Source organism: Fonticula alba, assembly GCF_000388065.1.
Source record: "Fonticula alba strain ATCC 38817 unplaced genomic scaffold supercont2.31, whole genome shotgun sequence".
Classification (NCBI taxonomy): Eukaryota; order Rotosphaerida; family Fonticulaceae; genus Fonticula; species Fonticula alba.
Window position 1 is genome coordinate 1 of NW_009243001.1, and position 11,765 is coordinate 11,765.

The window sequence follows — 11,765 nt, forward strand, 5'->3', positions numbered from 1 at the left end:
GGGGGAGGGAGGGCGAAAAAGGAGGGAGGGAGGGGGTGGGAGGCGAGGAGGGGAAGAGACAAGGAGGGGAAGAGGCAAGGAGGGGGAGAGGCAAGGAGAGAGAAATTAAGAGTAGGGAACAATTCCAAACCAGACACGTACATCAGACAGTGCCACGGGAAGCCCCTGGTGCAGAGGATCAGCTGGATGGTTGGTGGGCTGGAGACTGAGCCACCCGGATTCATCCTCTTCCAGGCCCAGCAAGCTGTCGAGGGACTGGCGGGTGCTGGTGGATTGCCCGTCGGCACAGGACGTGTCAGCGACCACCGAGTGGCCCCGTGCCAGGCCACGACTGACCAGGAGATCCCGCGCCGCGGCCAAACCCACGGTCGAGGGCTTGCCAGTGGGGAGCCCGGCCGCCCGAGCCAGCATCGAGGTGACGGCCGAGCGTGCCGCACCAAGTGCCGCGCGTGCCGTGACCAGGCGCCGGGTCAAGGGAGCCCCACCAGGAGCAGCCACCGGTGGGGGGAGACCCACGGTGGGGTCCGGCCGGCCCAGGGATTCGGTTAGCCGATGCAGTCGCCGGACCGGGAAGTGCCGGGCAACAGGATGCCGAGGAAGCTCGACATTGATGGCCCGTGACCCGGGCAGCGGCTTCCCACCGGTCCGGCCCCGGCGCATGTACCAATGTGCCAGGACCCGGTGGAGGGGGGTTCGAGCACCCAAGCAGGCCGTCGGCCGGCCGAGCCAATCGGGCGCCGAGTAGCCAAGCAGCTGGGTAAACGCCTGGCCAAAAGCCGGGAGCACAGCACGCATGGCCGAGGCGAAGTCAAAACGCAGCAGGGCCCCACGCTCGAGCCACAAAAGGCGGGCTCGGTTCCCCGGGACGCCCCCCGGTCCACCGGGGCCCGTGCCGAGGACCACGCCCTCCAGCGAGGCGGCAGACCGCCGACGTAGTCGTGTAGGTGTGTGTCGCAGACAGAAGACCTTCTTCTGGACAGCACCCGCCTGCGGGCCATCACCCTCGAGGTTGGCACTCTCGGCCGAGGACTCGTTCGTCGAGTCGGACATGACCATGGCAAGCGACCGGTTCACCGCACATTCGACATGCATGACGGCCGTGCTGCGTACGGGCGCAGGAGGGATGCTTGGTCAGAGCGAGAGCCGCCACATCGCACCAGGCGCCAGGGGGAGAGGGACAGCGCAAGGCCCACGCGTACCAGGAGGAGGATGTACACTGCAGGGTGGCGCCTCGGGTGGGATCCGACACGCCGCACAGATCGCACACGAGGGCGGCCGCGGTGAAGCGAGCCGGATCGATGTCAGCCACACCAACGACAGGCTCCATGCGCCGGACCGATTCCACGCCCACCGGAGGGACCCACATGGCGCAGGAAGCATGGACCCACTCGCCAGCCGGGGTCTGCTTCATTGGGCAGAAGCCCCCGGCCGGGTGGTGACTGGAGGCCCGGGGAGGCGGACAGAGAATGCACGGCGGCCGGGCCGGGCCAACCGGCGAGAAGAGCAGCGGTGCGGCCTCGCACGTCTTGCACAGCCACCCGGTCTCCGGGACGGTCTGGACACCGTAGCAGGCCTTTATTCCCCCCCCCCCCCCGCCCCCCGTTTCCATGCGTTCAGCCAGGCAAAGGAAAGGCGTCAGTTTCGGGACGGACAAAAGGGGAGCACCACAGGCCACGGAGGAGGGACGCCACACGCACCATATGCACCACGGCACCGCAGCTCTCGCACACGACCAGCTCATTCGTGTCATCGAAGGCATCATCCCGGCACGCGTCACAGCGGAGAGCTATGTCACAGAGGGAGTCAAGCTCGCCATCGGCGGAGCCGCTTTCGGGCGAAGAGCGGGACCCCCGCAAGGCGCGATGGAAGGCAATGTCGTAGTCGGCCTTCCGCGCGTGGACATAGTGCGCCGGCAGCAGGCCCAGCGAGTCCGTCTGGGCAAAGGGATCGGGCACGCCGGGCTGGCCGGGTGCCACGGGAAACTGGAAGAAGCCAGTGGTGTCGGCCAACACCGGCGGCAGGTAGGGCAGGCACATGGACAGGACCAGCTCCTCGTGGGCATTGTAGACACTCTCAAAGGTGAAGAGGACCTGCCCGCAGTGATGGCACCCGGATGTCGGGAAAGTCAGCCGAAGGTCGATGGCACCCAGAAGCAGTCATCCACGATCAACAGCATGCGAGGAAGGGGGCGAGGGGAGGGGGGAGAAAGAAAAACCGGTCACACCTTTTCCAGCAGATCCACGGTCATTGGGCGGCCCAGGCCCCCGAGCAGGTGATTGAGGTGGTCCAAGAAGACAAGGTCCTCCTCATCAGCATCATACATCACCGAATGCGGAGAGAGGAGTGCTGATGCCGGGGGACCCGGCTGTTGGAGGTGTCGAGGCCCCTTCGGCACGGTGAGCCGCGCCGGATGCAGATCGCCAGATTGCCCGCTGACCCCGAGGCGCAAAAAGGGGGGGGGGGGCGGAGGATGGGTCAGTGGCGGGAGGTGGGGCTGCTTGCCGCGAAGGGGAAGACGAACCCGCGAAAGATGCACATCTCCAGATGGGACATGGCCCAGCTCATGAGCGGGCTGTTGAGCGACGCTTCGGTGCCACCGGGCAGCTCAACAGGACGCAATGGCCGATTGGCCTGATCGTCGGGACTGTCGACTAGTGAACATACGCGCCGGGGGGGGGGGGGGGGGGGCAAAATTTGGGGGCCATATGATGTCAATGTCGGGATCAAATCCACTGGGGGCGGCTATGGCCGAGAGGAGCGGGAGCGCGTGCGCACACACGCGCGCGAGGGGAGGGAGAGCGAAGAGGAAAGCGGCCTCAGAGAAGGGGTCGACCTACCGCGGGAGAGCACCATATGTCGAGGGCGCTTTGATCCTGATCGTGAGGAGGGCGAATCCATCGGATGCCGGAGATCCTTGCCATATGCGCAGTCCTCGCTGTCCCCACCAGGCCAAGAGAGAGAACAACCACTGGCAGACTCCTCGGCGCGCAGGCGGGTTTCCTTGAGGGGGGGAGAGGGGTGCCGGTGGCGTTGGCGAGGGTGGTACTCTTCCACCGGCGGGCTGGTGCCCCGCCACAAGGGAAGGGGTGACATCCCTTCCAGGTAGCTGGTCGGGTCATCCATCGAGTAGAGCCGCGACAGACGGTCGGACGCCTGGCGGCTGGCCGCGCGTGAGGATTTCCGTTCCACCAAGAGCGGCGGAGGGTCAGCCGACGGTCGCCGGGTGGCTGAGCCTGCTGCAGCGTGGTCGTCCATTGGGCGGTTTTCTTTTTCCGCCCCCCCTCCTACAAGTGCGGAGGACAGGCGAGCGGGCCAAATGCACAGGGACCGAGGGGCAACAGCGGCTGGATCGGGGGCGGGGGGCGAGACAGGGAGAGAGGGAGAGAGGGAGAGAGGGAGAGAGGGGGAGGGGGGATGGAGACTGGATCCATTGCGGCGATGTCACCCCCCACCGTGCGGGCTCTCATGCTCGGTGGGCTTTCGTCCACCCACCGGCGAGATCTCAACGCGCAGGGCGCCCGCGCCCCTCTCCGCGCGCGCGCGCGCGCGCGCGTCCTTCTCCCCTCTCGGCCTCGGGGCGGGGCGCTCCTTTCGTTACGCAGGGGGCCTGATTTCTTCAACGGGGGACAGTGGGGGCCACCGGCGCCAATCCGTTGGGACTTGGTGGATGGTGATCGGGATTGCTGTTTCGACCGCTGCTCTATTCACGGCGACCGGGGCGCCGGGGCTTCATGTTGTGTGGGGGCGGCCCCGGGTCTCCTCCGGGGCGGGGGCTTGCGGCAAACTCGCCACACTCGTCTCCCCTAGCCGCCACCGCCTGTCCCTTCCGCCGCCGCCGCCGCCGCCGCCGCCATTGTCTCGACCACTGCCCCTTCCTTTTCTCGCTCCTCTCTCTCTCTCCCCCCCGCCTTGCCTTGCCTTGCCTTGCCCCGCGCCTGGATCCATGCGTCGGTTCTCTTACTCCGGGAAATGAACCTGCTTCCCAAGAAGAGGTGCGTGTGCCCGGGGCTGCGGTCGCCCTCGGGGCTGTTGCTCTTCATTCCGCCACTGACCCCCCCCCCCCCCCCTTCTTTCTGTCATGTAGCTGGCACATCCGGCGGTCTGACAACCTCGCGCGCATTGAGCGCGATGAGGCCGCCGCCGAGGCCGAGCAGACCGAACACACCCGTCGCCAGGTGGCCGCCGAGCGAACCGATCGCTTTGCGGCTCTGCGCGCCCGTGCCGGCCTACCACCGGCTCCGGAATTGGTGACGGAGTTGCCTCCCGAAGAGCAGGGCCGCCCAGTTGCGGCTGCAGGGGCTCCCACCCTTGCCAGCCGCGGTCCCGCCGCCACTCATGCGGCAGCCGAGGCTCCCCAAGTGGCACCTGCCACCACCACCACCACCACTACCACCACATCCCGGACCATGGCGGATTTGGAAGATTTCGCCGCCTCAATCGTACGACTTCCCCGTTGCTGCCTCCAACCGCCCGAGCCCAAAGATGGGTCACTTACCTGATTTCGACGTCACAGCTTGGCCCGAATCGACCCTTGCCGGCGGCCACCGATCGTCGGCCCCCTGGCCAAATGGATGATCTTGAGGACGTGCGGACTCGCAAACAGCAGGAGCAGCGAAATCGATCGCAAGCTGACTTCGCAGCGGACCCCTCCTTCCGTCCGGATTTTGGTCCGTCTTCTGTGCACTTGTGTGCCGACGCAACCGCCAGCCCATGCCATATCTCGGGTCTGACCCCCCCCCCCCCCCCCCGCCCCCATCCCCACCTCCACCCCTCCGGTGCCCCCTCATCCCATGACCCATGTCTCGACGACAGCCCGCCAGGCGCTTCCCTGGTATGCCGGCGGCCAGCACGGACCCTTTTCGCAGTCCGAGCACAATCTCAAACGGATATCCGAGTGCGTCCCTCTGCGCCCCCCTGTCCTTTGGCATCCTGAACATGGATTTGTCGGCTCAGCATGGATGACCTAACTTTCGATCGATTGCCGCCTTCGGCCCCCCCCCTCCCCCCCCTGCGCCGGAGCCAGGCGAAACAGCCGTTCCGATCCGAATGCTGCTTTGGACAATATCTTCGAAGCTGTGGCGCATCAGCGCCTACAGGCGTCCTCAAGCCAGCTGCTCCTGGCGCCTGCTCCCGGGAGTGACATCGCACTGCCGCAGGACTCGGGCGCCGCCCGACCGCCCGAGGCCCCCACCGCCGGTCGACGGGAGACCACCCGAGAGAAGATGGCTCGCTTGCGGGCGGAGCGCTTGATGCGCGAGCGCGAGGAGCGGGCCCTCTACTCCCCGACGCCTGGGCGCTATGAGTCGCCACGCGCCACGAATGATCGCTTTTTCATGGCCGTTCCCCTGCCATCGGCACAAGCGCCAGCAGACATGGAGGAGCCGAGGGCCGCTCACCGGACGCGGCACCGCCGCCACGGGGGTTCCCATTCGGGCCGTCGCTCGCGTTCACGCTCACGCTCACGCTCGCCGCCCAGCCGGAGGAGACGCCACCGCTCGCCATCCCCAAGGAGGAGCCGAGATCAAGATCACCACCGGAGGCGCGCCTGACTGGCGAAATGGACAGTCCCGGATCTCTGTCTTTTCCTTTTGTTTGTATGTATTGCATGCCCTGCTCGGGAGAGGACCAGGACAGGAGGACGCTTTCTCTCTCTCTCTCTCTCTCCCAACAGCACAGGCCTTCAATGCGGCAGGTGGATGTCTCGCAGGGAGGTCGACAGAAGTTCTCCGAGCGCAGTGGCCTATTGGGTCGCGAGCAAGCGCGTGTGTTGGGGAGGGAGGAGAAGGAGGGAGGAGGAGAGGGAGGAGGAGAGGGAGGAGGGGAGGGAGGAGAGGGGGGCGGGGAGCGGGGACACATTTCAAGAGGCAGGGACGGCAGGAAGGGAAGCGGACCTTCGTGCGGAGTGGCCCCAGAGCCACGGAAGCTGACACAGGCTGCGAGTGGAGAACCACCAGGAAGCGGGCAGCTCGTGCCACGGCGAAGGCAGCCTGCAGGATGGAGTTGCCATGTCGGTCAGTATGCCTAAATACATCTGCCCACCCTCCCCGCCCCCTCCCTGGCTTCCCCCCTGCCACCCCATCTGCCTGTGTGTGGGGATGTGCATGCGCAGGCTTTGTTGGCAGGCGGGGCCTCGGACACCCGCGAGGTGTCCGACAGAAAAAAACGGGGGCGACGCACATTTTCCCACATGATGACCAACGTGGAGAGCTGCTCCTCGCCGGCGGCCCCGGCGTGCTGCGGAACCAAGGCCCCCGGAATCGAGGGAGCCGAGGTGATGTTGAAGGCGGCATGCGCAGCGCGGGTGTGCTGTGCCCAGGCGGCGGCAGCGGCCACGGCAATGTCGCGGCTCTGCCGGGACAGGGGCCCGGCCGAGTCGAAATGCGAGTCTGCCTCATCGAGTGGGACAGTTCCCGGACCATTGGCGGGGGCTTGGGCGATCTCGGCGCGGATCATTGCCCCGGCGGCTTCGGCGTCGGTAATGTCACCCGCAGTGACGCCCGGAGCGGCACCCGGCGGCACGGAGGAGCCGGCCCCGGCAGCCGTGCCGGCAGTCTTGGCACGGACTGAGGAGTAAGAAATAACTGCGCCATCGGTGGTGATCAGCCTGGCAGCAGGGTAGAGCAGGGCGGGAGATGGGAGGTCATTATACATGTCCATCTTCACATCTTCATATTTCCCATATCTGTGTGTGTGTGTGTGTGTGTGCGCTGGCCAACGCACATGGTGCTGATGACCGAATCCGAGTTGGCCTGGGCAAGGAGCGGAGGAAAGGCCTTGATGCGGAGCATCGCACAAATGGAAGAGAGCCTGGTTCGGTGGAGAGCCTGGTTCGGAGGCGGGCCTGCTTCGAAGGGGGCAAAGGAGAGGAGGGAGGAGGGGGATTGAAAGGAGGCAGGCGAGGCAGGCGAGGCAGACGAGGTGGAGGAGGGGTGTCCCATGTATTCCCCTCCCAAGCCAGGGAGGGATGGCGCTGACAGCAGTGCCTCATGTTTGTCCCCTGCGAGTGTGCTCCGTCTCCGTGTCCCGGCGCCCTTCCTGGATGTTGTTGGCCCCCGATGGAGATGGTCAAACAATTATGCAGTCGCGTGATACCAAATCGATCACACCGCCGGATCAGCCGCGACTTGCGCCCGGGGGCGCCACCCGTCCCGGTGGCACTTCCCGAAGGCATGCCCTCCAACCGGCTATCTCCCACCTCGACACACGGGCATGTTCACGCACGCTTCGGGCCGACTGCCGTGGTCCACTTTGGTGTATGGCTTCTGGCCCACGTCCCCCGGGGGGGGGGGGGGGGGGGGGGGGGGGGGGGGGGGGCTGGGGGGAATGGCCCAGATCGCTCGATCTCGGGCGGCCCAAGACATCTATAAAAGTAGATCGATCTTCGAACCCATCCCTCAGCGGAAGGGCAACCTGTCCTTGTGTGCCTTCCCCTGCTTCTCTTTGCCCCCCCCCCCTCCCAGCCCCCCCTCCCTCTGTTTGGTCGTCCTTCCTTTCCTTCGCGGCGCCTTCACCCCCCCCCTCCCGCTTCTCGGCTTTGATTTCTTCCACACCCCTGCCAAATGAGCGCGCAAGATGAGGATCTGGCCTTCCGCCATGCGATCCCGCTGGTGACGCGGCAACTCTTGGGCCGAACGTCCCTGTTCAATCGCCTCCCCGAGTCGGGAGCCGTGCCTCGAGCGCCCGGAGACGCCACCGGGCCCGGGCCCGAGGATGTGGCCCATTGGTTGGCCAGCTGGACTGGCGGCTATGGACCTCTTGGTCAACGTGCGACTTGCGGGTGCCCGCCCCCCCCCCCCCTCTTTCTCTCTCCCTCGGCTCCAAGCCCCTCTTTCCCCCTCCTTCCCCCCCCTTTCCTTCTTCCCTTCCTGATTTTCGTGCCCCCCTCTCGTCGTAGGGCTTGGATGCCACCCGCGTGTGGCCATGTCGGCCTGCCGCGCAGCCAAGGCCTACCTGGCCGGAATGCGCCCCATCCCGAGCGCCGAGGCGCCGGCACCGGATGCCAGCCGTCTGGAGGAGCCCCCCGCCTCGCAGGGCACCCAGGAGGCAATGTGCCAAGACTCGCCCAGCCCCCCTCGGCCGGGATCCCTGGCTGGGGGCGTCCGCCTGTCGGACCTGCTGTCGCGGTCGATCAGCCAGCCGCGCATTTCGCTGCTCTGTCGGGCGCTGAACCAAAATCTCAGCTGCTCGATTGCCGATCTGTCGGCCCTCGAATATCTGGCTTCAGGACGAGACACCGGGGCCGCGTTGGCGTCCGGCCGTGCGGCGGCCACCCACCTGTCGGCCCTCTTCGCCGGGGGGCTGGATTTGGGCCGTGTGGTCGAACTCGCCGGGGCCCCGGGCCTGGGGAAGACCCAAATCGCCATCCAGGCATGCACCATGTGCACTCTGCCGGCCGACGCCGGGGGCGTCGGTCGACCGGCCCTGTACATCGACACCGAGGGGAGCTTCTTGCCATCACGCGTTCGTGAAATTGCCACTGGCGTGCTTGCCGATCTTGCGGTCATCCGGCCGGCCGCGGCACGCGGTGCGTATATCGCCATGCGCAGGTCCCTTCGCGCCTCCTCCATTCTGATCCACCGTCTCTTTGTGTGCCTCCCCCTTCGGCCCTTCCCCTGCCTGGGGTGGCTTTGGCCTCTTTCAGATCTTTCCGTGGATGCCATCCTCGATAGCATTTTCCATGTCCGGGTGCACGATGTGACCGAGCTGATGGCCGTGTGCACCATCCTCCCGGACTTGGTGGCCGAGAAGTCGGTATGCGCCCCCCCCCCCTCCCCCCATGCACTGTCGGGCTTTGTTCAAGCTTCCCTCCCCCCATGCACTGTCGGGCTTTGTTCAAGCTCCCCCCCTCCCCCCCCCATGCACTGTCGGGCTTTGTTCAAGCTCCCCCCCTCCCCCCCCCATGCATGGTGCTGACCCTGCCCCAACAAAGATTGGCCTCGTGGTGATCGACAGTCTGGCCTTCCCCCTGCGTCATGGGGAAGGGGCACGCGTCCGCTCCCTCGCGCTGTCTTCCATAGCTGGGAGTTGTTCGGATGCCGCGCTTCGTGGGAATTGCGCCGTGCGTTTTCCGTCGCGCCCTCCCTCGGCTCTCCGCCCTGTCCTCCACCGAGGCCTGTGCTCGCCACCTTTGACTTTGCATCGGCCTGACATCTTCCCTGTCCTGGTGGCAGGTCCTGCTCTTGAACCAAATGACCACGCGCTTTGAGGGGCGCTCCGCTGGCACTGGCTCGCTGGCAAACCTGCCAAGCACGACCACCGATTCGGGGGTGACACTTGTCCCGGCTCTCGGCGAGAGCTGGGGGCATGTGTGCACTTCACGCACGGTCCTCACCTGGGACCGCTTCTCCAATCAACGGTGCGATCACCTTCGTCTTGGCTGCTCTCCGGGCCTGTGCCGCTTCTCGCCTTGTCTTTCGTGTTTCTGCCATACTGACATGCTGGCCGCCGTGCGGGACCGGCACCTGTCTTCAGGATTGCTTATCAGTTTAAGTGCCCTGTCCGCGGGCCCAGTCGGGTCCCGTACTCGGTGGAGGTGCGTCTCTCTCTCTCTCTCTCTCTCTCTGCGCTTGTCGTTCGAGCAGCTGGGGCTGGCCTTCTCTTTTATTTTTCCCTCTCGGCCCATTGTCCCTGACACAGAAGCATGTGCTGCTTTTTGGGGGGCTCGGGCCTCGCCTTTGCTCGCTTCCCTTCCCCTTCATCGTCACAGCAAGGGGGTGTCCGGGATCCCGGCTTCCGGATGCTCCTGGCTCGGACATTCCCCTCCCCTTCTCCGACTGTGGGCGACGAGTTGAGCCGGTCTCCTCCCGCCCCAGAGCAACAGCCCCCTCTGAAGCGGCCAAAGCTCCAGTAGGAAATAGAGATCCGACATGTGCATGGGTATCTTCCGATCTCGACATGGCACCAGACTGTGTGTGTGTGTGTGTGTGTGCGTGCGTGTGTGCGCATGTCAAATGCTGAGGGATATTTATTGGCTCGTCGAAAAAAGACAAGGCAACAGAGACATCGGTCGGATGTGAACACCGTTGGTGGGGTTACTGCTGCTGCTGCTGCTGCAAATAGATGGGTTGTTTCTCATGCCGATGCATTGCGATGCATGGATGGGGTGTGCGATACTATACAGGATGTGTGTGTGGTCGGGCGTAGGATGTATGGGGGGGGGGACACAGGACAAAGAAGCGGATGAATGAGCAAAGGGCCGGTTTTTCTTCCCTTCGTGGCCCTCTTCACCCTCGGCCACACAAGCTCCATATTGCGTGCATTCACCACATGGCTGACACGACCCACGCCCACCACTCTCACTCGCGCCCTCTTGCCTGGCAGCGCACAGGTACAGATGTAATGGATGTACATGCGCGCGCATGCGCACGGCCGCGCTGGGGGATGAATTGAGAAACTGGGGACAGGTTCAACCACCATCGCAAGGGAGCTGGCATACGGGGGGGGGGGGGGGAGGGAGAAGGGCGGAGAGAGGGAGAGACACACACACACACGGGTTGGGAACGGCGCTCGGGCAGGCTGGCTGGCCAGCCCCTACTGCGCATGCAAAGGATGGGGGGAAGGACACTCCTGAGAGGTGTTTGCACCTGGAGAGAGTGCCAGATGCCAACCTCAGCCGTCTGGGCCTGCACCGCCTTTGGAGGAGGCACACTGCAGGACAGATGGCCGGGCCGCGACCTCGCGAGCACGCGTGTATACACTCACATGAAGCCGCCAAAGCCGCCACCACCAAGGCTGCCGCCGGGGCCAAAGCGCCCGCCCGGACCCGGGGGAGGGTGCTGACGGAAGGCACCGGGACGGGCACCAGCAGCACCGGGGAACTGCACCCCGGGCGGAGTAAAGTGATCGGGATCAGGCTCGCCGGTGATGCTGAAGCCGGCCCCCATGCCGGGCTGCCCGGCGCCATAGTACACCTGATCCGGGTGGCCATTGCGCGAGGCATTGGCCCCCCCGGCACCGGTGGACCCTGGCCAGTTGGGCACCGGCTCCGGAGCCCCAGGCGGGGCGTAGGGGTCGAAGCGGGCGGCCGGCGGAACCCCGGGCGGCCGGGCGGGGAAGCCGTCGGCGCCCGGGCGGTATCCGCGGAAGGTGTCTGGTCCGGCAAACATGCCGGCAGGACTGCACGAATTGCCGAACCCAAGGGACAGGAGCAGGAATGGGTGTGAGTGGGAAGGGGCGCGCGAAGTGCACGCACAGGCGCATGTGCGTATGTGTGTATGCATGTGGGTACAAAAGCACGGAAGTGAGGCGGCAGGGTCTCTCGGGAGGCCGCGAGGGAAAAAAAGACAGCCGACAGGCACGCACTTGTGAGAGAAGGGGTCAAGGTCGCGGTCGCCGATGCGCGGGAGTTGGGACGCAGGCGCCGGCCGAGTGGGCATACCCGTGTGGGCTGGGTCCAGGGGGCTGGCCGCGGGGCACGCCAGTTCCCGAAGGGAGGGGGGAGACCAAGGAGCAGGGTCATCCAGAAGCAATGGACCGCGCAACAACAGAGGGACAAAGGTCAGCCGACGAGGAGGAGGAGGAGGAGGAGCTGGGAGGGGGGGGGGAAGGCGGAAGTGGAGGAGGGGCGCGACCGACACAGGGTGGAGCACGCGACAGGACGGGTGGCACCAAGGAGGGGCGTAAAGATGGGGAGGGGAGGAGGGCAGTAGCGGTGGTGGTGGTGGTGGTGGTGGTGGTGGCGGCGGCGGAGGAGGAGGAGGAGGAGGAGGTGGAGGAGGAGGCGGAGGGGGACCGCATGGCGGCGGCCTTGGCGGCCACCTCCGACG

General features: G+C 65.9%; 5 protein-coding genes across 5 annotated transcripts; 2 read left to right on the forward strand and 3 right to left on the reverse strand.

Annotated features, from left to right (window-relative positions):
• Positions 1-105: 105 nt before the first annotated feature.
• Positions 106-3,255, reverse strand: H696_06209 (hypothetical protein; the record flags this gene model as incomplete). The annotated part of the gene is made up of 7 exons (XM_009499955.1): positions 106-1,102; positions 1,200-1,555; positions 1,698-2,090; positions 2,225-2,432; positions 2,522-2,651; positions 2,838-2,935; positions 3,047-3,255. 7 exons carry the CDS (start codon positions 3,253-3,255, stop codon positions 106-108), a joined length of 2,391 nt encoding a protein of 796 aa, XP_009498230.1.
• A 714-nt stretch (positions 3,256-3,969) lies between these two features.
• Positions 3,970-5,578, forward strand: H696_06210 (hypothetical protein; the record flags this gene model as incomplete). Its single annotated transcript, XM_009499956.1, has 5 exons — positions 3,970-3,992; positions 4,085-4,439; positions 4,514-4,667; positions 4,813-4,894; positions 5,024-5,578. The coding sequence occupies 5 exons, from the start codon at positions 3,970-3,972 to the stop codon at positions 5,547-5,549; spliced, it is 1,140 nt and encodes a 379-aa protein (XP_009498231.1). The 3' UTR covers positions 5,550-5,578.
• A 102-nt stretch (positions 5,579-5,680) lies between these two features.
• On the reverse strand, positions 5,681-6,788 carry H696_06211 (hypothetical protein; the record flags this gene model as incomplete). Its single annotated transcript, XM_009499957.1, has 4 exons — positions 5,681-5,740; positions 5,892-5,987; positions 6,178-6,604; positions 6,721-6,788. The coding sequence occupies 4 exons, from the start codon at positions 6,786-6,788 to the stop codon at positions 5,681-5,683; spliced, it is 651 nt and encodes a 216-aa protein (XP_009498232.1).
• A 665-nt stretch (positions 6,789-7,453) lies between these two features.
• H696_06212 (hypothetical protein) lies at positions 7,454-9,902 on the forward strand. The gene is made up of 7 exons (XM_009499958.1): positions 7,454-7,764; positions 7,895-8,524; positions 8,642-8,751; positions 8,930-9,058; positions 9,171-9,355; positions 9,472-9,532; positions 9,707-9,902. Exons 1-7 carry the CDS (start codon positions 7,560-7,562, stop codon positions 9,848-9,850), a joined length of 1,464 nt encoding a protein of 487 aa, XP_009498233.1. The 5' UTR covers positions 7,454-7,559; the 3' UTR covers positions 9,851-9,902.
• A 795-nt stretch (positions 9,903-10,697) lies between these two features.
• H696_06213 (hypothetical protein) lies at positions 10,698-11,458 on the reverse strand (the record flags this gene model as incomplete). The annotated part of the gene is made up of 2 exons (XM_009499959.1): positions 10,698-11,115; positions 11,302-11,458. Coding segments are annotated over 2 exons (573 nt in total), but the record flags the coding sequence as incomplete, so codon positions are not given.
• Positions 11,459-11,765: the final 307 nt, after the last annotated feature.

What these genes read in the sequence shown, in the direction of transcription:
- H696_06212 (XM_009499958.1), top strand. Translation starts at nt 7,560, where the DNA reads ATGAGCGCGCAAGATGAGGATCTGGCCTTCCGCCATGCGATCCCGCTG. An exon ending in CTATGGACCTCTTGGTCAAC is followed by an intron (nt 7,765 to 7,894) that starts GTGCGACTTGCG and finishes CTCTCGTCGTAG; the next exon opens with GGCTTGGATGCCACCCGCGT. An exon ending in GGGTCCCGTACTCGGTGGAG is followed by an intron (nt 9,533 to 9,706) that starts GTGCGTCTCTCT and finishes TCATCGTCACAG; the next exon opens with CAAGGGGGTGTCCGGGATCC.